General features: G+C 56.1%; 2 protein-coding genes across 6 annotated transcripts; both read right to left on the bottom strand.

The window, feature by feature from the left end:
- Positions 1-370: 370 nt before the first annotated feature.
- On the bottom strand, positions 371-6,157 carry LCN10 (lipocalin 10). Of its 3 annotated transcripts, none has more exons than XM_072778740.1 (6): positions 6,026-6,157; positions 5,271-5,410; positions 4,868-4,938; positions 4,576-4,683; positions 3,677-3,775; positions 371-3,380 (listed from the first exon to the last, which is right to left on the bottom strand). In XM_072778740.1, the coding sequence occupies exons 1-6, from the start codon at positions 6,134-6,136 to the stop codon at positions 3,352-3,354; spliced, it is 558 nt and encodes a 185-aa protein (XP_072634841.1). In that variant the 5' UTR covers positions 6,137-6,157; the 3' UTR covers positions 371-3,351. The 3 variants fall into 3 exon arrangements, with proteins under 3 accessions (XP_072634841.1, XP_072634839.1, XP_072634840.1); XM_072778738.1 differs by having other exon boundaries at positions 4,576-4,640; positions 4,789-4,938; XM_072778739.1 differs by having other exon boundaries at positions 4,789-4,938.
- A 1,210-nt stretch (positions 6,158-7,367) lies between these two features.
- Positions 7,368-12,584, bottom strand: LCN6 (lipocalin 6). Of its 3 annotated transcripts, none has more exons than XM_072778737.1 (6): positions 12,168-12,584; positions 11,849-11,988; positions 8,555-8,625; positions 8,050-8,160; positions 7,816-7,917; positions 7,368-7,529 (listed from the first exon to the last, which is right to left on the bottom strand). In XM_072778737.1, the coding sequence occupies exons 1-6, from the start codon at positions 12,285-12,287 to the stop codon at positions 7,495-7,497; spliced, it is 579 nt and encodes a 192-aa protein (XP_072634838.1). In that variant the 5' UTR covers positions 12,288-12,584; the 3' UTR covers positions 7,368-7,494. The 3 variants fall into 3 exon arrangements, with proteins under 3 accessions (XP_072634838.1, XP_072634837.1, XP_072634836.1); XM_072778736.1 differs by having other exon boundaries at positions 7,368-7,691; positions 12,168-12,580; XM_072778735.1 differs by having other exon boundaries at positions 7,368-7,917; positions 12,168-12,579.
- Positions 12,585-17,044: the final 4,460 nt, after the last annotated feature.

Raw genomic sequence — 17,044 nt, forward strand, 5'->3', positions numbered from 1 at the left:
GCGCTGGCTCCGCTCCACAGCTCATGCAAAGTCTGGTGCTGGAGATGCTCTAGCTCTCTCTCCTGTACTTGCTGACTGTGGGTGAGATGCTGACCCGTAGGTCAGGCTGTAGCCCTGAGGGCAGGGAGGGGGTCTGGGGTGCACCTCTTCTCCCAGGGGCAGACACGTTGCTGCTGCGGGCACAGGTGGGTGGATGGATGAGCACAAGGAACAGAGAGAGGAAGGAGCTGAGGGTTTCCAAGGACTGGGCTGGGGAAGAAATGGGCAGGGAGCGCTTCTGGGTCAGGGTATACTTTGGGGACTGAGATATTCCGGAACAATGTTCTGTGATGTGGTGGCACAGCGTTGTGAATGTACTTAATGCTCATGATTTCCTTAATTAAAAACACCAAATTTTATTTAAAACAAATAATGTATACTGTATAAGACGTGAAAAAATAAAATAACTTTTAAATGTACCAGAGAGAAAACATAAAGGAGGACGGGATGAAACATTCTGTCCAGGCCTAGGGGTGGGGCTTTCCCTGCACAGTTTCAGGCTCTCCCCGCACAGGTGCCAGCTCTCCCTGCACAGGTGCCAACTCTCCCTGCACAGGTGGCGGCTCTTCTTGTACAGGTGGCTGCGCAGACATAGACCATAGCTCAGAGGGGCCTGGGTCTGCTCTGGGGTCCAGGCAAAGCCCGCTCCTCCTGATTGTGTCCCAGCCCCACAGGAAGGTTGAAAAGAATGGAGTCACACCTTGTCCCTTGGGGACACACACATCCAGGGGCCCCCAGTAGGTTTAAGTTCAGGTCTCGGGGCTTTGTCTGCGCCTATGTGCTGGGCAGTCCCCACCGTGGCTCCCAGCATTCCGAGTCCTCAGGGACATCCCTGTGGAATCCCATCCCCTCCAGGGTGGATGGTCTGGGGGACTGGGCTCTAATTGAGGGAATAGGGCCGGGTGATGGGATGTCATTTCCAGGCTGATTGAGGAATATCTGTGATGTCTCCTGGTTCCCTCTCTCCTGTGTTCATTCTTTGTCTCTGACTCTGAGTGTCTGTGTGTCTCTGATCCAGTGCTCTGGAGAAGCGAGACCAGATAGTATGACCTGCCCTGGGAGACCCCAAGTGCAAAAAACCTACAGAGGGTCCAGGCTAACAGACAGAAAAGTCTTGAGACCCCCACTGAAACCCAAATCTTGCCAATAGCAGGTGGGTGCTCTCAGAGACAGACCCTGCCCCAGTCGAACCTGAGTGGAGGCTGCAACCCCGGCCTCCTGGGGGCCCTGGAGGCAGAGGCTCCCAGCTGAGCTGAGCCGGGATTCTGCTCGTGAGTACTGAGTTAGGCTCATGTGTTTGTGTGGACTCTGGAGGACTTGCGGCATGCCACAGTCAGTTCTCGAGCTGTGCAAAAGGGCACCTAGGGTGTGGAGACCCTGTCCCTCAGGGGGCTGATAGCCAAGCTCTAATAAGGAAATCTCTAGAAAGGGGCTGTGGCCTCAGGAACTGTGGCTTCTGGCAGCTGGAAAGAAAGGGACTGGCATCCACAGAAAGCCCAGTGCTTCAAAGAGCAGTGTTGACAACAGCACTGAAGGAAATGTGCATGGTTCCGAAGGTCTTGCCCTGCACAGGCGTGCCCCCCAGTGCCTGCCCCCGAAGCGCTAAAAGCCACCTGAGTGGAAAGTCGGGGGAGGAGGGTCTCAGAGGGCGGAGCTTGAGAACAACAGACCGGGAGCCACTCAGGCTGCAAGCTTCAGGGAGCTCTCCTGTAGGAACCAGGCCCCCAGGCTGCCTCCACCGGACCCCAGAGCCGCTGTGGGGGTGACCGCCCTGCACCCCACACTGTGTGGTCTAGGGAGGCCTCTGTAGGTCACAGACCCCAGATGGCATCCTACTGCCCCCCATTAGATGGTATGAGGGGCCCCGGGGTGGAGGTGCATGAGGACCCCTGGCCTGAGCAGGGTGGTGCCCCCTGGGGGACTGGGCACAATGCTGTATACGTGGGTTCAGGGCAGAGCTTGTCACAGCCAGGAGCCTACAGTCTGTCCCACTAAGGATGCGCAGGACATCTCCCAGCCTCTTCAGGACTTCGGGTCTGGCTCTGCGACCTGCTTTGCTCAGCAACTGAAGCAGAAATGCCCATGTGCCTGTGCCGAGCCCTGCAGGCCGCTGTGCCCTCAGCGCTGTTGTGTCACATGCAAGACGCGGCCGTCCTCAGGGGCAGTGGGTGCAGGCAGTGGGCGGGGGCAGCAGAGCCCTCCGAACCAGTCACCTCCTGCCAACCCCAAAACGTCTGAGTGAGCTCTGTGAAGAACCACCCCGCTCCCCACAGTACCCCGCCAGCCCATGAGCCCACGCTGACCCCAGATGGGAAAGCCAGATACGTTTCTGCTGGTTCCCAGCACAGGGTCCCGTGGGTGGCGGTGCCCTGGTGACAGCAATCTGATTCAATCCTGTTTCCTCTGTGGGTGGCCCTAACCGCGCCTGGTGACTCCCGATGCCCAGCTCCTGCCTCGTTCTGTCTTCTGGGCACCAGCTCCCCCATGGGCTCCAGATCTATCCTCCAGCCTGCACCCGGTGCTCCCTCTCCTCACCTGAACCGCCCGTGGCCTGCCTTCCCTCCCCCACGCCTCACCCCTCTCTGCGGCCTTCCAAAACCAGTTGTTTCCCCTCTCAGGGAGGCCCTGCTCCCGCAGCCCCACCAAACTTACTTCTCTGCCACTTCTTCACCCCTCCTTTGAGCGTCCCTTCCCCCGAGAAGCCCTCCCTGACCTCTCCTGCCCCTTCTGGAGTGAGTCAGACCAGCCACTGTTTTGTTTGTCCAGACACGCTTCTCTGCAGTCTTGTGTGCAGGCAGCTGCATGCCTGTCCTGGAAGGCGTCAGCTCCCTGGAGCGGTGGCACCTATTTTGCTGACAGCCCTCTCCCCAGCAGCTGGCAATGTCAGTCCTGTCGCAGGCACTTATGAACGTTTGGCGAATAAGTGAGTGACTTCCTGAGAAAGTACAGGACGTCAGGGGCACGGGGACTGGCGGCGCAGGCTCACTACAGAGAAGGCACGTGGATGGAGGACACTGGACCAGCCGTGCTCTATTTCGCAGCCAGTAAGGGTGGCAGCCTCTTTCCACCATGTAATCTGGGAGCATGAGCACAGCTGTCCCCGCTCAGCACCTGCCCCCCATCCCTGTCTCTTGATGATCATAAAGGATCCCTTTGGAGCTGACTTCACCCCCTCAATGGCCTGGGGTCATCAAATGCGTGTGAAGAAGCTGGTGGACGTGAGGACCTGCAGTCTTGGTCAGTGATCCCGAAGTCTAGAGGGCCCAACAATGACGCCCTGACGGAAAGGGCGAGTGGACGGCTTGATGGTGCTCAGGGCCGGATGGTGTGCGCACAGGAGGCTGCAGGAGGGAGACAGGTCCTGGGGGGCTGCTCTGCGGGGCCAGGCTGCTCACAGCAGGCCTTGGCTCTTCCTGGCATTGCAGGTGTGGGTTCAGGGCTCTGCAGAGGGCACAGCCGGGCAGCCACGGGGGCCAGACCAGGGGGAGTGCCTAGGGCAGGGACGGTGATGGGGGAGCTCCCCCGTGGGGCACACCTGTCACCCTCCCCCCTCTGCCCCGAGAGTCCACTCTCAGGGGATGCATGGATGCCATGCGCGGTGTAGACCCACACAGAAGGACTCGTGGCTGCATGTTACCGTCTTTTGGGAGGACAGTCACACCATTTGCAAGCTCCAGAATCTCACATATGTCTACGAATTTTTTCATGCTCGGGAAGCTGGACATGCTCTGCCTGCCTGCAGTTGGGGAGTAGAATCCTGATGTCAGAAGTCATAGCTCCGAGCCACAGGCACTTGCAGTGCCCCCCCCCCCCGGCCCTGCCCCGAGCTGGCAGGGCAGGGAAGCAAGGATGCTGCAGGGGAGGCAGCAGCGGGACCCATGGGGAGGTGTCCTCTTGCCCCCTCCCTGCTCACACGGCCCCTCCGCTGTGCTGCCTCCTCCCCCAACCCCTCCCTGGACAGACCCTCGTGGCTGCCCCTTGCCCTCCACCTCCTGTCCCTGCTCCCCGATCCTGCCTTCAGCCTGGGATGTGGAGGGGCTCTGTCTCCATGCGGGTGGCCAGTCCCACTCTTGGTCTCTCACCCCCTGGGCTCCTCCTCTGCACTGGCCTCCCCCACTTACCCCTGCTGTGGCCCTGCCTATGTGGTCTCCCCACAGGACCCTGCTTGCTGCCACCTCCCACTTAAACCCCTGCCCAGCCCCGCCATCTGCGTGCACCACAAGGGCCATGCCCCCAGCTGCTGGGAGTGACAGCGGGAGGTGTCAGGGCCTTGGGAGGTGTGTGGGGTCAGCGGGGTGCCCTGATGGGATTTGTGTGCTTGTAGGAAGAGGAAGAGAGCAGGGCGCTCTCCCCGACTCCACACAGTGAGAGGGCAGCTGTCTGTCCACCGATCAGGCTCACTGAGCTGTGAGAATCCATGTCCCTTGTGGGCGCTGCACGGCCTGTGGCACTGCGATGCAGAGCTCCCCTCCTGCCCCTCCCCTGAGCTGGTCGCTCCTCTGTCCCCCATGACCCCGATGTCACTGCTGGACTCACTGAAGAACAGCAGGGTCCTGGAGGCGTGGCCAGCTCGGCCCAGGCGCACGTAGACCACACCAGAGCTGTAGTCGGTAGACAGCACGTGGAAGCCCTCCACCCCCTTCACTGGCCAGGAGAGAAGCACAGGGCCGCCCCTCAGGCCTACATGGGGCCGACCCCCCACCCCACCCCCAGGCCAAGGCTCCTGGGCCCCGTGGGCCCCCCACCCACCTTCCAGGGGTCTGTGGCCATGAGGCTGTGGACGCTCCCACCCTGGTCACCTCTCCGTGCCCCAGGCTGTCATACGCACAGGTGTTCCTGAACATGGCCTTTTTCCTATCTTTCCGCAGAATTACCGTGTGTGCCTGGCACCCCTGTGACCTAGGGGGCAGGCAGGAGCCCTTTGTTGCCTCTTTTTGTGGAACGTTCCAGCTTGGATCAGGGCCAGTCCCCCCAGCTTAGGAAACCCTCCAAACACCCTCTGTCCACCAGGGACCCCGTGTACTGTGCTGGCCTCTCCCAAAATCAGGCCTTGAATTTTAGGGGCAGGACAGGGTTCAGGGCAGCAGGGACCATCCCCATTAGATTTCCAGATGACCCTGGGTCTGCCCCGCCCCGCACTCCCTCCCCCTGTTGGATGGGGAGATGGCCCAGGCTGTTTGTGTCCAAGGCTCTGTGAGGGCTGCGCCAAGCACCCTGTCCCGTCTGCTCACCGGCTGAAAGCCAGCACCACCCTCAGCTGGCCGGCTTTGTGGACCTTCACCAAGGATGCCCCAAGCTTCCTCCGCTCTCTGCCTGGCAAGAATCCCTGGTCATCAGAGGCGACAGCCAGAATGTACCAGAAGCCTGAAAACTGTGGAGAGCATGCTGGGGAAGCTGTCCCTTCCCAAGCCCCCAGCCAGGCCCCCAGGAGCCCAGGGCACAGGGGCCCTGGCTGCTCACCCAGGCCTAGGCAGGCAGATGACACACTGGCCAGGGCCCTGGGGGCTGGGCTGTGGACACTGTGTGCTCTAACTTCCTTCCAGCTCGGCCCTGCAGCGCTGTCCCCCTGACTTCTTGCCACAAACCCACAGTCCCTGGCACCCCCGCAGTCCACTCAGCCGGATCTTCGGCCGCCCTCACCAGAACCTTCCAGCCACTGGTGATCTTTTTATTCCAGAACAGGCTCTGCTCATTCTACCTCTGCCTACCTGGCATCTCCAGGTGCCCCCAGGCTGCATCTGCCTGGGGCCCTCTGCCCGACCCATCCTGTAGGGCCATCAGCTCCCTGGGTGAGGCCAGGGTGACAGACCCACTGGGCTGGCCAAGGCCTGTGCCAGAAACTCCTGCCAGCCTCGAGGTACTGCCCACCATCCCAGGATAGCCTTTTAAAGATTGTCAGAGAGTGATCTTCCAGCTGGCACACATGCTGCGTCCCAGCCCCGATGGCCATGGTGTCTGGCTTGGAGACGACGGGCACAAGGCTCACCTTGTTCCAGTTGAGGATGTGGGACTCCCTGGGCAGCTGCTCCTGTGGCTGGGAACCTGTCGCCAGCACAAGGGCCGAGAGCAGCCCGGACAGCAGGCTCCCAGGCCCCATCTTCACCCTCCTTCCTCGGCCACTGGGGCACTGAGTATAAATCTCCCCACCCACTGACCCTGAGCCCGCCGTGGGTGTCCAGCCAACCCAGAGCCTTGCACCAGCCTGTGGTGAGCCAATTGGAGGGACAGGGGCTTTGGACCCGTTTCTGGCCCAGGTGCTCAGCCTGCCCAGTGCTGCCAAGGTCACCCCCCAGGGCCTCGGGGCACCATGAGAGACCCCTGGGCCTCCCATCCTAGCCCCTGGAAGAGAGGCCCATGGCCAGGGAGTGTCACTGTGAGTCACTTCACAGGGATCCTTTTCTTTTTAAAAAAAAAAAAAAAAAGATTTTATTTATTCATGAGAGACACAGAGGCAGGGACACAGGCAGAGGGAGAAGCAGGCTCCATTCAGGGAGCCTGATGTGGGACTTGATCCCAGGACTCCAAGATCACGCCCTGGGCTGAAGGCAGATGCTAAACTGCTGAGCGACCCAGGGATCCCCCACAGGGATCCTTGGATGTGAGGAGCAGGAGCACGTAAAGACAAGGCTCGGATGGCGCCAGCACCAACCAGGGCTGTCCTCCCCCTGACCTGAGCGGGTGCTGATTACAGGCCACTGAGCGTGCATGTGTGTGCGTGTGCACACGTGTGTGCATGTGTGCATGCGTGTGTATGCGTGTGTGCAAACGCACATTCTAATGTATGTACACGCCCACCCCCTCCCCAGGCACCGCACCTCTCCTATGGCCGGACTTCTGCCAGGACTTGAGGCAGGGCCCCACCAGACCACAGGAGGACCTAGGGCTCAGGTCTTCGGGAATCATGCCCCGTACCCTTGCTCCAAAGCCTCAGGCTGGGACAGCCGTGCTCTGTGCCCTGGACACCGGGGCCCCCCAGCCAAGCTCCCTGGTGGGCACCATGCCCACTTCCATCAGCCTGCACCTGTCCAAACTCCACAGGGTGTGCTCTGACTCAGATCATCCTCCTGTCAGCCCAGGGACTGCAGCAACTTCCGTGAGGAGCGGCTGTCCCCAGCCCAGGCCCCACTCCTGAGTCCCCCAAAGGGATTCTGTTGAGGGACACAAGCACAGCACAGCCACCCTGCCTCAGAGCTGGCTCTGCACCACGTGTCCCGCCATCAGTGGGCCTACCCCACCCATCCTCCTCGGTCTGCACCGACTGGAGCCCCAAGAGGGCAGTGCCCCAGCTGACATTGCTGTCCACCCTTGGCACACAGGAGAGAGGCATCTGCAGGGGTTTGTGGAGTCACTTTATTGGGAAATGCAGTGAGAGTCCCTGGCAGCAGTCTGCCCCACACCCAACACCCAGGCGGCCGAGCAAGGAGGCCAGCGCCCAGCCAGCCTCACCAGAACGCGTCAGGCACGGGCCTCCCAGGACTTCGAAGCACTCACTGAAAACCAAGAAGAGCACTGGGGGACCCTAAGTTCTCCCCCGAGGGGTGTCTGCCCCCACCCAGGTCCCCTTCAAGGCTGCAGAGCTCGGGGGGAGGGGGTGGGATCTGGGTGATGCTCAGGAAAGCGGCTTACCTGGAAGACCTTGTGCACACAGGTGACTAGGGGGCAAGAGAAGCCGTGAGGATGTTTGGGCCTCGCCTGGCACCCCCAGCACCTGGGACGGGGTCTGTCCACAGCCTCCCCTGATAGGATGCTGGCCCCTAAGCATTGGGCAACACTCACGGTCCCGCTGCAGAGACGCCTGCTGCTGGGACAGGAAGCCCAGGCCCCAGCTCCACCTGGTGAAGAGGCCCATGGCCTCCTGGCTGGCCAGTTCTGTCCGGCCTGCGGGACAGAAGGGGAGCTCTCGCCACATGTGCCCCCATGCCCCAGCCACCCCCCCCCGCCACCTGAGGCTCTGGAGCCCCTCTCCGCCCTGAACCCTGGGGATGTGGCTGCCCGTGGTCTCCGCCTTACTGTACAGCTCCACGGTGCTGAAGGCCTCGTCTTTGAACTCCAGCTGGGTGAACACGATGGCATAATCCCTGAAGTTGGTGCCCAGCACACGGTAGTCCAGAATGCCTAGGGCTGGGGAACACGTACCCCCGAGGGCAGCACCTGATCTCACCAGAGCGCCATCCAGCAGAGCACTCCCGGGCATTGTCCCCTGGTCCCCAGAGCCAGCTCACCGGGACCTCAGGGACAGGTGGCCGGCGGGCGAGTGCCTCACACCCCTAGTCCTGTCCCACCTCAGAGGGAGGCCCGGGGTCCCAGCTGGGCACGCTAGGTCGAGGCCTCCATCCTCAATATCAGGCTCAAACCTCTGACCAAATGAGTCCTTTCACTTCCTCGAGGAAGTCTGAGGGAGGGACTTGCCCGCTGCCCTTCCCACAGTACCCCTGCGGCAGAACCCACCAGGGACGGCCAAGGAGGCAAGCGCATCCCCACGGCCTGCGTGAGCCCATGGGCGCTGGCTCCTTACCGGGGTTCTCAAACACCCATCCCGAGTTCTGTCTGAGCAGCTCCACCACGTTCACGTCACACCTCTCCAGCCTGGGAAACACATCGCCCACACTCAGGACCGGGAGCCGCAAGGGCACTGCCACTGGGACCTGGAAGCCTTGTCTCACGAATCCAGCCTAGGCTGAGAGTGAGCACGACAGCCCTGCACAGTGCGAATCGCGCCCTTCCACCTCCCAGGAGGCCTCCCACACCGCGGCCACAGGAACCGCACAGAAAGGGGCCTCAGACAGACACAGGGTCGCCTGCAATTTGGAGCAGAGACGCGACCTCCAAAGGGGCCAATGTTCCCCTCCAAAGGGGCCAATGTCCCCCTGAGCAGTCAGTCCATCAAGTGAACAAACGCAGCAGAGATGGTCCTCGCTCACCAAGATGAGCAGACGCCAAAGTTCCTGCAGCAAACACGGTGAGGGTAGCTGGGAATTCTACAAGGAGGAGAAGGGGCGAGAGCCTGCCAATCAACTGACACGGAGCCACATAAAGTTGTGGCAGGTGAAACAAGGTTTTGGCAAATAAATAGACTGATCACAGGAACGAATACAAAGTCCAAAAATAGAGACCTCTGGATGGCGCAGGCTGCTAAGTGTCCGACTTGTAGTTTGGGCTCAGGAGAGGATCTGTGGTTGTGAGATGGGGCGTCAGGCTCCCTGCTTAGCGCAGTCAGCTGGAGACTCTCCCTCTGCCCCTCCCACTAGTGCTCTCTCCCTCTCTCCCTCTCTTTTTTTTTTTTTTCTCTCTCCCTCTCTTGAATAAATCTCTAAAAAAAAAAAAAAAGAAACACCTAGGGACGCCTGGGAGGCTCAGCGGTTGAACGGCTGCCTTCAGCTCAGAGCGTGAGCCTGGGGTCCTGGGATCGAGTTCCCATCGGGGTCCCTGCAGGGAGCCTGCTTCTCCTTCTGCCTGTGTCTCTGCCTCTCTCTGTGTGTCTCTCATGAATAAATAAAATATTTTAAAAAGAAAGAAAATCCAAAAATAAAGCAAAAAGCCTGAGTCAGTGGAGGACAGAGGGCAATTCGATACATGATATATGATAGTTGGGTAGTAATCTGAAAAAAATGAAGCTGGTCCTCCCTTCTTCCCAAACGCGGCAAGGATGCCAGTAGCCCAGGGAGTGGGAAGCAGTTTCCTACCTGACAGGATCACAAAAGCCAGGACCCTGTGTACATCTCTATGCAAAAATGGAAAGAAACCCTTCAGGTACATTAAAAACAAAAATAAGACAGACAAAAAAAAAAAGCAACATCCTCAATATTATAAGAAAAATGACAAACTGGGAAATATATTGGCGACTATGTTCGTTCGGCACAGAAAAGTGGTGAACCTCCCTAATACTTAAGGGTTCTTACAGACCAGTAGAAACACACCCAAGGGGAAAATATGCTGACAGGCCTGGCGTTGGAGGAAGCAGGAGAGGCATTTTGGCATGCATGGCAACCGTTGTCACTCCCGCTGTTGCAGGAGCACATGAAGCTGACCCAGCCATCTGCAGCCCAACAGTTGACAAGGAGCAAGAGTGAGAGAATGCAGGGTGGGGGGGCACAGGCACGGGTCTGGGGACTGGTCACATGGGACGTGGAGCCACGGCAGCTCCTGCAGACCTATGCTTCTGGCAGACCCTGCAGAGGCAAAGGCACTGGGCCTGCCTCCCACACTGTGTCTCCAGCTACAGAAGGTTGGGGAGCGCCAGGGTCTGTGCAACAGCAGGGCCATGGTGGAGGCCAACACAGCTGTGTAAGGAGCAGCGCGCCTCACTGGGTGGGATCCCCCTGCAGGGTGCCCAGGGGGAGTGAAGGGAAAGTCTCAGACATAGACTAGCACACCCAGTCCACGGCAGCATCACTTACAAAACCATGCAACCATGTAGCCCGTCCACACCATGGAATGTAAGTCAGCCTTAAAGGAATCCCTGCACCTGCCACAACTCAGATGGACCTGGGGGACACGGTGCTGAGGGAGGTGAGCCCAGCGCAGGGGGACCAGCCCTGAAGGACCCACTCTCAGGAGGCCCCCGAGGAGTCGGACCCACAGATGCAGGGAGGAGAGGGCTGGGGCCTGGGGAAGGAGAGGGACGGGAGGGGGGATGGGTGGGGGGATAGTGTTCAGTGGGGGCAGAGGCTCCATCTGGGAAGGTGGACCGTCCTGGGGTCCACGGAGGGGCCACTGCAGGGCAGTGTGAGTGTGCTGATGCCCCTGACCTGTGCCCTTAAAAGTGGTTGCCATGGCAATCTCCACAGTGTTTATCTTACTATACATTTTTTAAAAGTTTAATAAAATAGAATAAAATTTGAAATGTCTTCTTTTTTTTAAGATTTTATTTATTTATTCGGGAGAGACAGAGAGAGGCAGAGACACAGATAGAGGAGAAGCAGGCTCCATGGAGGAAGCCCGATGCAGGACTCGATCCCGGGACTCCAGGATCACGCCCTGGGCCAAAGGCAGGCGCCAAACCGCTGAGCCACCCAGGGATCCCCCAAAATTTGAAATGTCTTAAAAGAGAGCAGGGCCTCTGTTCATGGCTACAGACCAATCCCAGCACCCATGATGCACAGCTCCATGACACACGTGTGCTGGCACATGCCTACCCATGTGTGAGGAGCCACTAGGCATCACAAATGCTTGTCACCTATGTGGAGGACCCCCCCACCCTGTATGCCCCTGGGACCCTGATTTCTGAGTCATGCAAATTTACTTCCTGTCCTAAGACCAACAGACGAAATTCAACCATAAAACACAAGAGGCCCCCTTAGCAGGCGTCCCTCCTTAGAAATAACTGGCAAGAAAAATAGCTTCATCTTTCCTCCACCTTCCAAATCCTCCTTGTTTTCCTGTTGATAGAACCCTGTGTTTTCAGTGGCCTTGCACAGGGCTTGAGGCTCTCCAGATGCCCAGTTTCTGTGTTTGGAAGCCTGATTCTACCAGCCTTACTGGGACACAACCAGGCATGTGGGTTTGGGACCACCATCATGGCCCATGTGACCGAGCTCACCCAACACAGTAGAGCTGCCATCATACCCCAGACCCTCTCTGTCCTTGCTCGTCCCATGGCCAGGCCTGGCCCAGGTGTACCCGGGGCACCCACCTCCTGCGGGAATGGGAGGGAGGGCCCCCAGGGGCCCCCAAAGAACCAGTGGCTCTTAAGTACCACGAACCAACGCGTGAGCCCTCTGTAAGCAGTAGCTGCAGAGGGGCTTGTCCCAGGAGGCCTCTCCCACTTGGCACGAGTCCCACCCAGACACAGGGCGCACACCTCACTCACCTGTGCCTGGAGGACAGCAATTTCAGGTTGTTTTCTGGAGTAAGGGACACCACGACGCCCTCAATGTTCTTCGTGGCCTTCTCCAATGCAAAGCCCTTTTCACCTGAGGCCACGGCCAGAATATACCAGGACCCCAGAAGCTGGTGGAGGAGGGGCAGGTGGCGGCATTGTCCCTCCAGCCCTTCCGGCATCCTCTCTCCATCTGGAAGCCCAGGGCCCCTTCCTCAGGCTAGCCTGTCCCCCCCATAGCCAGTGCGGGTCCAAGCCAGCACTGGGAGGGTAACCCAGAGGCCCTGTGGCTCCACAGAAGAGCTGTTACCTGCTTAGGGTCCAGCCTTCCCAACCACACTGCCCGGATCCTAGGCAATGAGACCAAAGCCACAAAAGCAGTCAGCAGGACACCCCTCATCCTCCCAGAGATGTTCATACCAGCACACATGCCTCAGGGCCAGGGGTATGCATTCCCTCCAGCCCCTGAAAACTTATTTATACATCTTTGAATGGGTCACTGTGGGCGGCCACTAACCACCAGGACAGCATTCTGGCCTCTCTTCTTGCAAAGTGGGATTACCCAAGGGCGGGTGGCATTATTATTCAGTGGTGGCCTCTGTGTCCTGCCCAGATGTGCCAGAGAATGGGGAGTGGGCCACTGGGGAACATGTGCCAAGCTTGTTCTTGGTCAATGCTGCCATGCCAGTCCCTGTTTCTGTCTGCTTCCTTCCATTGGAACCTTCTGAAATGAGCACCCTAATCCCAGTCATACCACCTCATCTCCTCCCCTAGGGAGTCAACACCCTCCCTTGCTTAGTCTGGGAAGGCCAGAGACCCTGGTCTTTAACCCTTGCTGGCTGTAGGCCAAGGCCAAGTCTGAGGGGAGGCACAGACAGTTCTTCCAGTAGCTGCAGTTTGGATCTCTTGCTTCAAACATTAAAAAATTTTTTTAAAGAAGGAAAGAAAGAAACAAACAAACAAACAAAAAATTTAAAGCTCCTACTCCCTCCTGACTCACTCATTATTCTGCTCTGCTAGCCTTGGCCTCCTGCTCCCACACAGTCAACACCCAGCCCAGAATGTTCTGTTCCTTCCACTGGTCCACCCCCATTGGCCTGAACTTGCCCACTCTCTGGCCAGCCTTGGCCCTGCTGCCTCCCACCTCTGTACTCCATGACCCCAGCCAGGCCCCTCAGGAGCTGCACATCCCCCGGGGTCCCATGGAGCTCTGTATGGACCTGGGTCATCTGAGCCCCTTGATAGGATCTACCTGAGCCCCTGAAGCCCAAGAGGAGGTGGCTAGGAGGATCCTTTACTGGGAAATTGGAGGGACTGGTGGTGGAAATGTGTAGACCACATTTCCAGACCCCTTTGCCAGTTGGCTTCCAGGGGTTCTATCAACAAAAAACAAGGAAGATTTGGAAGGTGGAGGAAATATGAAGCCATTTTTCTTGCCAGGTCTTTCTAAGGAGGGATGCCTGCTAAGCCACCACTCCAACCTCTGCTTGGGAGATGAGTTTAGGGGTGAAAAAAGTAAACCAGTCCTTGCACAAATGTGCAACCAAACTTTCCACTACCCCGGGGTGGCCTGGGAAGTCTCAGGTTTGTTTTTGTTTTGTTTTGGGATTTTTTTAATAGATTTTATTTATTTATTCATGAGAGACACAGAGAGAGAGAGGCAGAGACACAGGTAGAGAGAGAAGCAGGCTCCATGCAGGGAGCCAGATGCAGGACTTGATCCGGGACTCCAGAATCACACCTTGGGCTGAAGGCAGGTGTTCAGCCACTGAGTCATCCAGGCATCCCAGTCTCAGGTCTTGAGCACAGATTAGGGTGGCCCCTGACTACCAGCTTCCCCAATGCCAAGCAGAAGATGAAATACAAGGACAAAAATATCATCCTACTCTTCAAATTAATCCTGTTGACCATGTTTTTGTCATGTACAGTTTCCTGACATGACATTCGAGGAGACTAAGATGAATGGAGAGAAACATAGCTGAAGAAAGAGATAATAGAAGCAGATCCATAAATGCTCCCTGCATTAGAATTGCAAGGTAGGCTCTCCTAGTCCGCTGGGGCTGATATCACAGGAAAACACACACTGGGTGGCTTATAAACAACAGACATTTATTTCTCACAGTTCTAGAGGCTGGAAGGTCCAGTCAGGGTGCTAGCAGGGTCAGCAGGGGCCTCTTGTGGATCACAGACTTCTCAGTGTACTCATGGTAGAAGAAGTAGCGGAGCTCAGTGAGGTCTCTTTCATAAGGGCACTGACTCCATTCATGGGGGCTCCACCCTCATGACCTAGTCACCTTCCAAAGGCCCACTTCCCAATGCCATTATATTGGGGGGTTAAGATGTCAACCTGAATGTTGAGGGTAGACACACATCAAGACCACATAGGTTGTGAAAATAGCAGGATTGCCTTGCTTAACAAGTTGACGGCCACATTTGAAATTATACTTTCACAGTTCTCATAATACAGCTGGAAACCATAAGTGGTATAGACAAAAGACATCTGTGTAACCCAAAATAATCTTACACATTGCAGATTTGAGGGGTACCTGGGCGTCTCAGTTGGTTAAGCATCTGCCTTTGGCTCAGGTCATGATCTCAGGATCCTGGGATCGAGTCCCGAGCAAGTCAGGTTTCTTGCTCAGCAAGGAGTCTGCTTCTCCCTCTACCTGACACTTGCCCTGCTTGTGCTCTCCCTCTCTCTCTTTCTCTTTCTCTCTCTCTCTTTCCCCATGTCAAATAAATAAATAAAATCTTTAAAAATAAATAAATCTTAAAAAAAAAGATGGCAATTGAGGAAAAATATGTATACAGCAGGCTCTCATGAGCCAGAATGAACAGACTGCACTGCAAAGGAGACATCTTAAATCCTGGGAAAAAATAGATTTTTATAAATAAATGCTGTCAGGACAACTGGATATCCATTTGGAAGAAGATTAAAGTGAAGCACATTCACCACATGTGTGAGAGTAAACATCAAATAGATCAGAGATCTGAATGTTAAACCTGGAAATGGGACCATATGAGTAATAAAAGAAATCATTGGTGAATTTCTCCATAATGTGGATATAGGGAAAGGCTTTCTAATTGCACCAGAGTTCACTCCTGAAGGTGGGACCACTAGGAGGCAAGTGTATTCACAAATAAGGGGTTCATGGCAGGAGTTTGATCTCACGTCGCTGTAGGAACTCATTTTACAGGCCCTGTAAAGCTCTTGCCTTCTGGGAATTCTGGGAAATCTCATGCAGCCTAAGGAAAATCAAACCACTACAAACCCATAGGCCCTACTAACTATTCATCAAAATCCAGATGTAACAAAAGAAAGTACTGATAAAAACTAACTATATTTTTAAACTTTTTATAGCAAAAATAAAGCCATTAATAAAGTCAAAAGAGGAATGATACATCTGGAGAAAGTATTTCTAACATATACAGTGTGTAAGGGATAACAGTCATAATCTATAAGAAAGTTTTTTAAATTAAGAGGAAAAAAGGCCAAAACCCATCAGAAACATAGACAACATAACCAGACAATTCACACAAAAAAGTTAAAGTGACCCCTAAACAAATGAAAGATGTTTGTTATAAATCGCATCCCCCCGCCAAATTTGTATTCTGAAGTTCTGACCCCAGTACCTCAGAATGCAAACTCCATTTGGACATGGAGCCTTTTTAAAAAATATTCCTTTTTTAAAAATATTTTATTTATTTATTCATGATAGACATAGAGAGAGAGAGAGAGAAGCAGAGACACAGGCAAAGGGAGAAGCAAGCTCCATGCCGGGAGCCTGACACAGGACTCGATTCCAGGACTCCAGGATTGCGCCCTGGGCCAAAGGCAGGCACTAAACTGCTGAGCCACCCAGGGATCCCCTGGACATGGAGCCTTTAAAGAGGCAATTAGGTCAAAATGAAGTCATTCGAGTTACATATACCTGGAGTCCTTGTCAGAAGAGATTAAGGGACAGGGACACACACAGGGATGACAATGGAGACCGGATGAGAAGATGGCCATCCACAACAGGCCAAGGAGAGAGGCCTTGGGAGGAACCAGCCCGGCTACACCTGGATCTCAGACTCATGCCTCTGGAGTTGAGAGGGAACACACCTCTGGTGTTGAAGTCTATGATACTTTGTGATGGGAAGGGGCAGGGGGAGAGAGAGAGAATCTCCAGCAGGCTCAATCTCCCACTGAGTGCAGAGCCGGACATCCCTGAGGTCGTGACCCAAGCCAAGATCAAGAGTCATGTGCTTCACAGACTGAGCCCCCAGGTGCCCCTGATGTATGTGACCTTGACTTTGGGATCATGGTAACCCATTACTCCCCCATAAACAAGTGGGATGCAGCCGTGTTATAAGGCAACGACGCAACCACATGAAGGGGGCCACAGAATCAGCCCTAGGAACCTTGGGCAGAGGACTTCTATCCTATTCTCAGGCCGAAGAGTAAGGGGCTATAAATCCCGGCTTCTGCCTTTCTAAGACTTGCTTTCAGTGCGCTCGGGGCCGGGTAGGAGCAGAATGGTTTCCCAGGGCTGGAGAGGGGGCAAGTGGAAGGGTGGCTCTCTCTGCTGAGAAGGCTCCACATCATCATACCCCGGGAGAAGCCACACTGAGTGTACCAGGCATCCAGACCATGGTGTCCCAGGACCGTTCTCTACAGAAAGGAGCCAGACCCCTTGGAGATGACCCCAGGGCTGAGTCACAACGAACCTAACAGGAGCTCAGGGGGATTCTGGTGCCAGAGAGCAAACGTGTGTTTGCAGAATCAGGGAAATGGGTCAAAAAGACTTGGGGGCCATCCTGAAGGAAACCCTGCTGGACAAATTCAGACAGGTTTGTGCATCAGGATAGAGGATGGCAATACATGATGAGTTGTGGAAGGAAGGGAGGAAGGGAGGAAGGAAGGGAGAGTGAGAGAGGAGGGGAGGGAGGGAGGGAGGAAGGGCACCAGAGTTGCACAAGAGACAGTAAACACGTGCAGGAGGAGGGAAGGCTCCTGGAGGAGGAGGACAGAGGATGCTGGCCGGCTGCGCTGAGCCTGTGTCCCACTCTCCCAATGTCCCCACAGTCCTGAGCTCCCGTGGACCTGAGTGGGTGTTACCTGTGACATCGCTCATCCCAAGGACTGCACTAGCGCTTCCTTCTTGCACTGCACAAACTCTAGGGACAAATTTCTCTGCACTCTGA

Source organism: Canis lupus, chromosome 16 (genome assembly GCF_048164855.1).
Source record: "Canis lupus baileyi chromosome 16, mCanLup2.hap1, whole genome shotgun sequence".
In the NCBI taxonomy this organism is placed as follows: Eukaryota; Metazoa; Chordata; class Mammalia; order Carnivora; family Canidae; genus Canis; species Canis lupus.

What these genes read in the sequence shown, in the direction of transcription:
- LCN6 (XM_072778735.1), bottom strand. Translation starts at nt 12,287, where the DNA reads ATGTGTGCTGGTATGAACATCTCTGGGAGGATGAGGGGTGTCCTGCTG. An exon ending in GAAGGCTGGACCCTAAGCAG is followed by an intron (nt 11,989 to 12,167) that starts GTAACAGCTCTT and finishes CTCCTCCACCAG; the next exon opens with CTTCTGGGGTCCTGGTATAT. An exon ending in CAGCACCGTGGAGCTGTACA is followed by an intron (nt 7,918 to 8,049) that starts GTAAGGCGGAGA and finishes TCTGTCCCGCAG; the next exon opens with GCCGGACAGAACTGGCCAGC.
- LCN10 (XM_072778738.1), bottom strand. Translation starts at nt 6,136, where the DNA reads ATGGGGCCTGGGAGCCTGCTGTCCGGGCTGCTCTCGGCCCTTGTGCTG. An exon ending in ACATCCTCAACTGGAACAAG is followed by an intron (nt 5,411 to 6,025) that starts GTGAGCCTTGTG and finishes TGCTCTCCACAG; the next exon opens with TTTTCAGGCTTCTGGTACAT. An exon ending in GACTGTCCTCCCAAAAGACG is followed by an intron (nt 3,381 to 3,676) that starts GTAACATGCAGC and finishes TCCCTCCTGCAG; the next exon opens with CCTCCTGTGCGCACACCATC.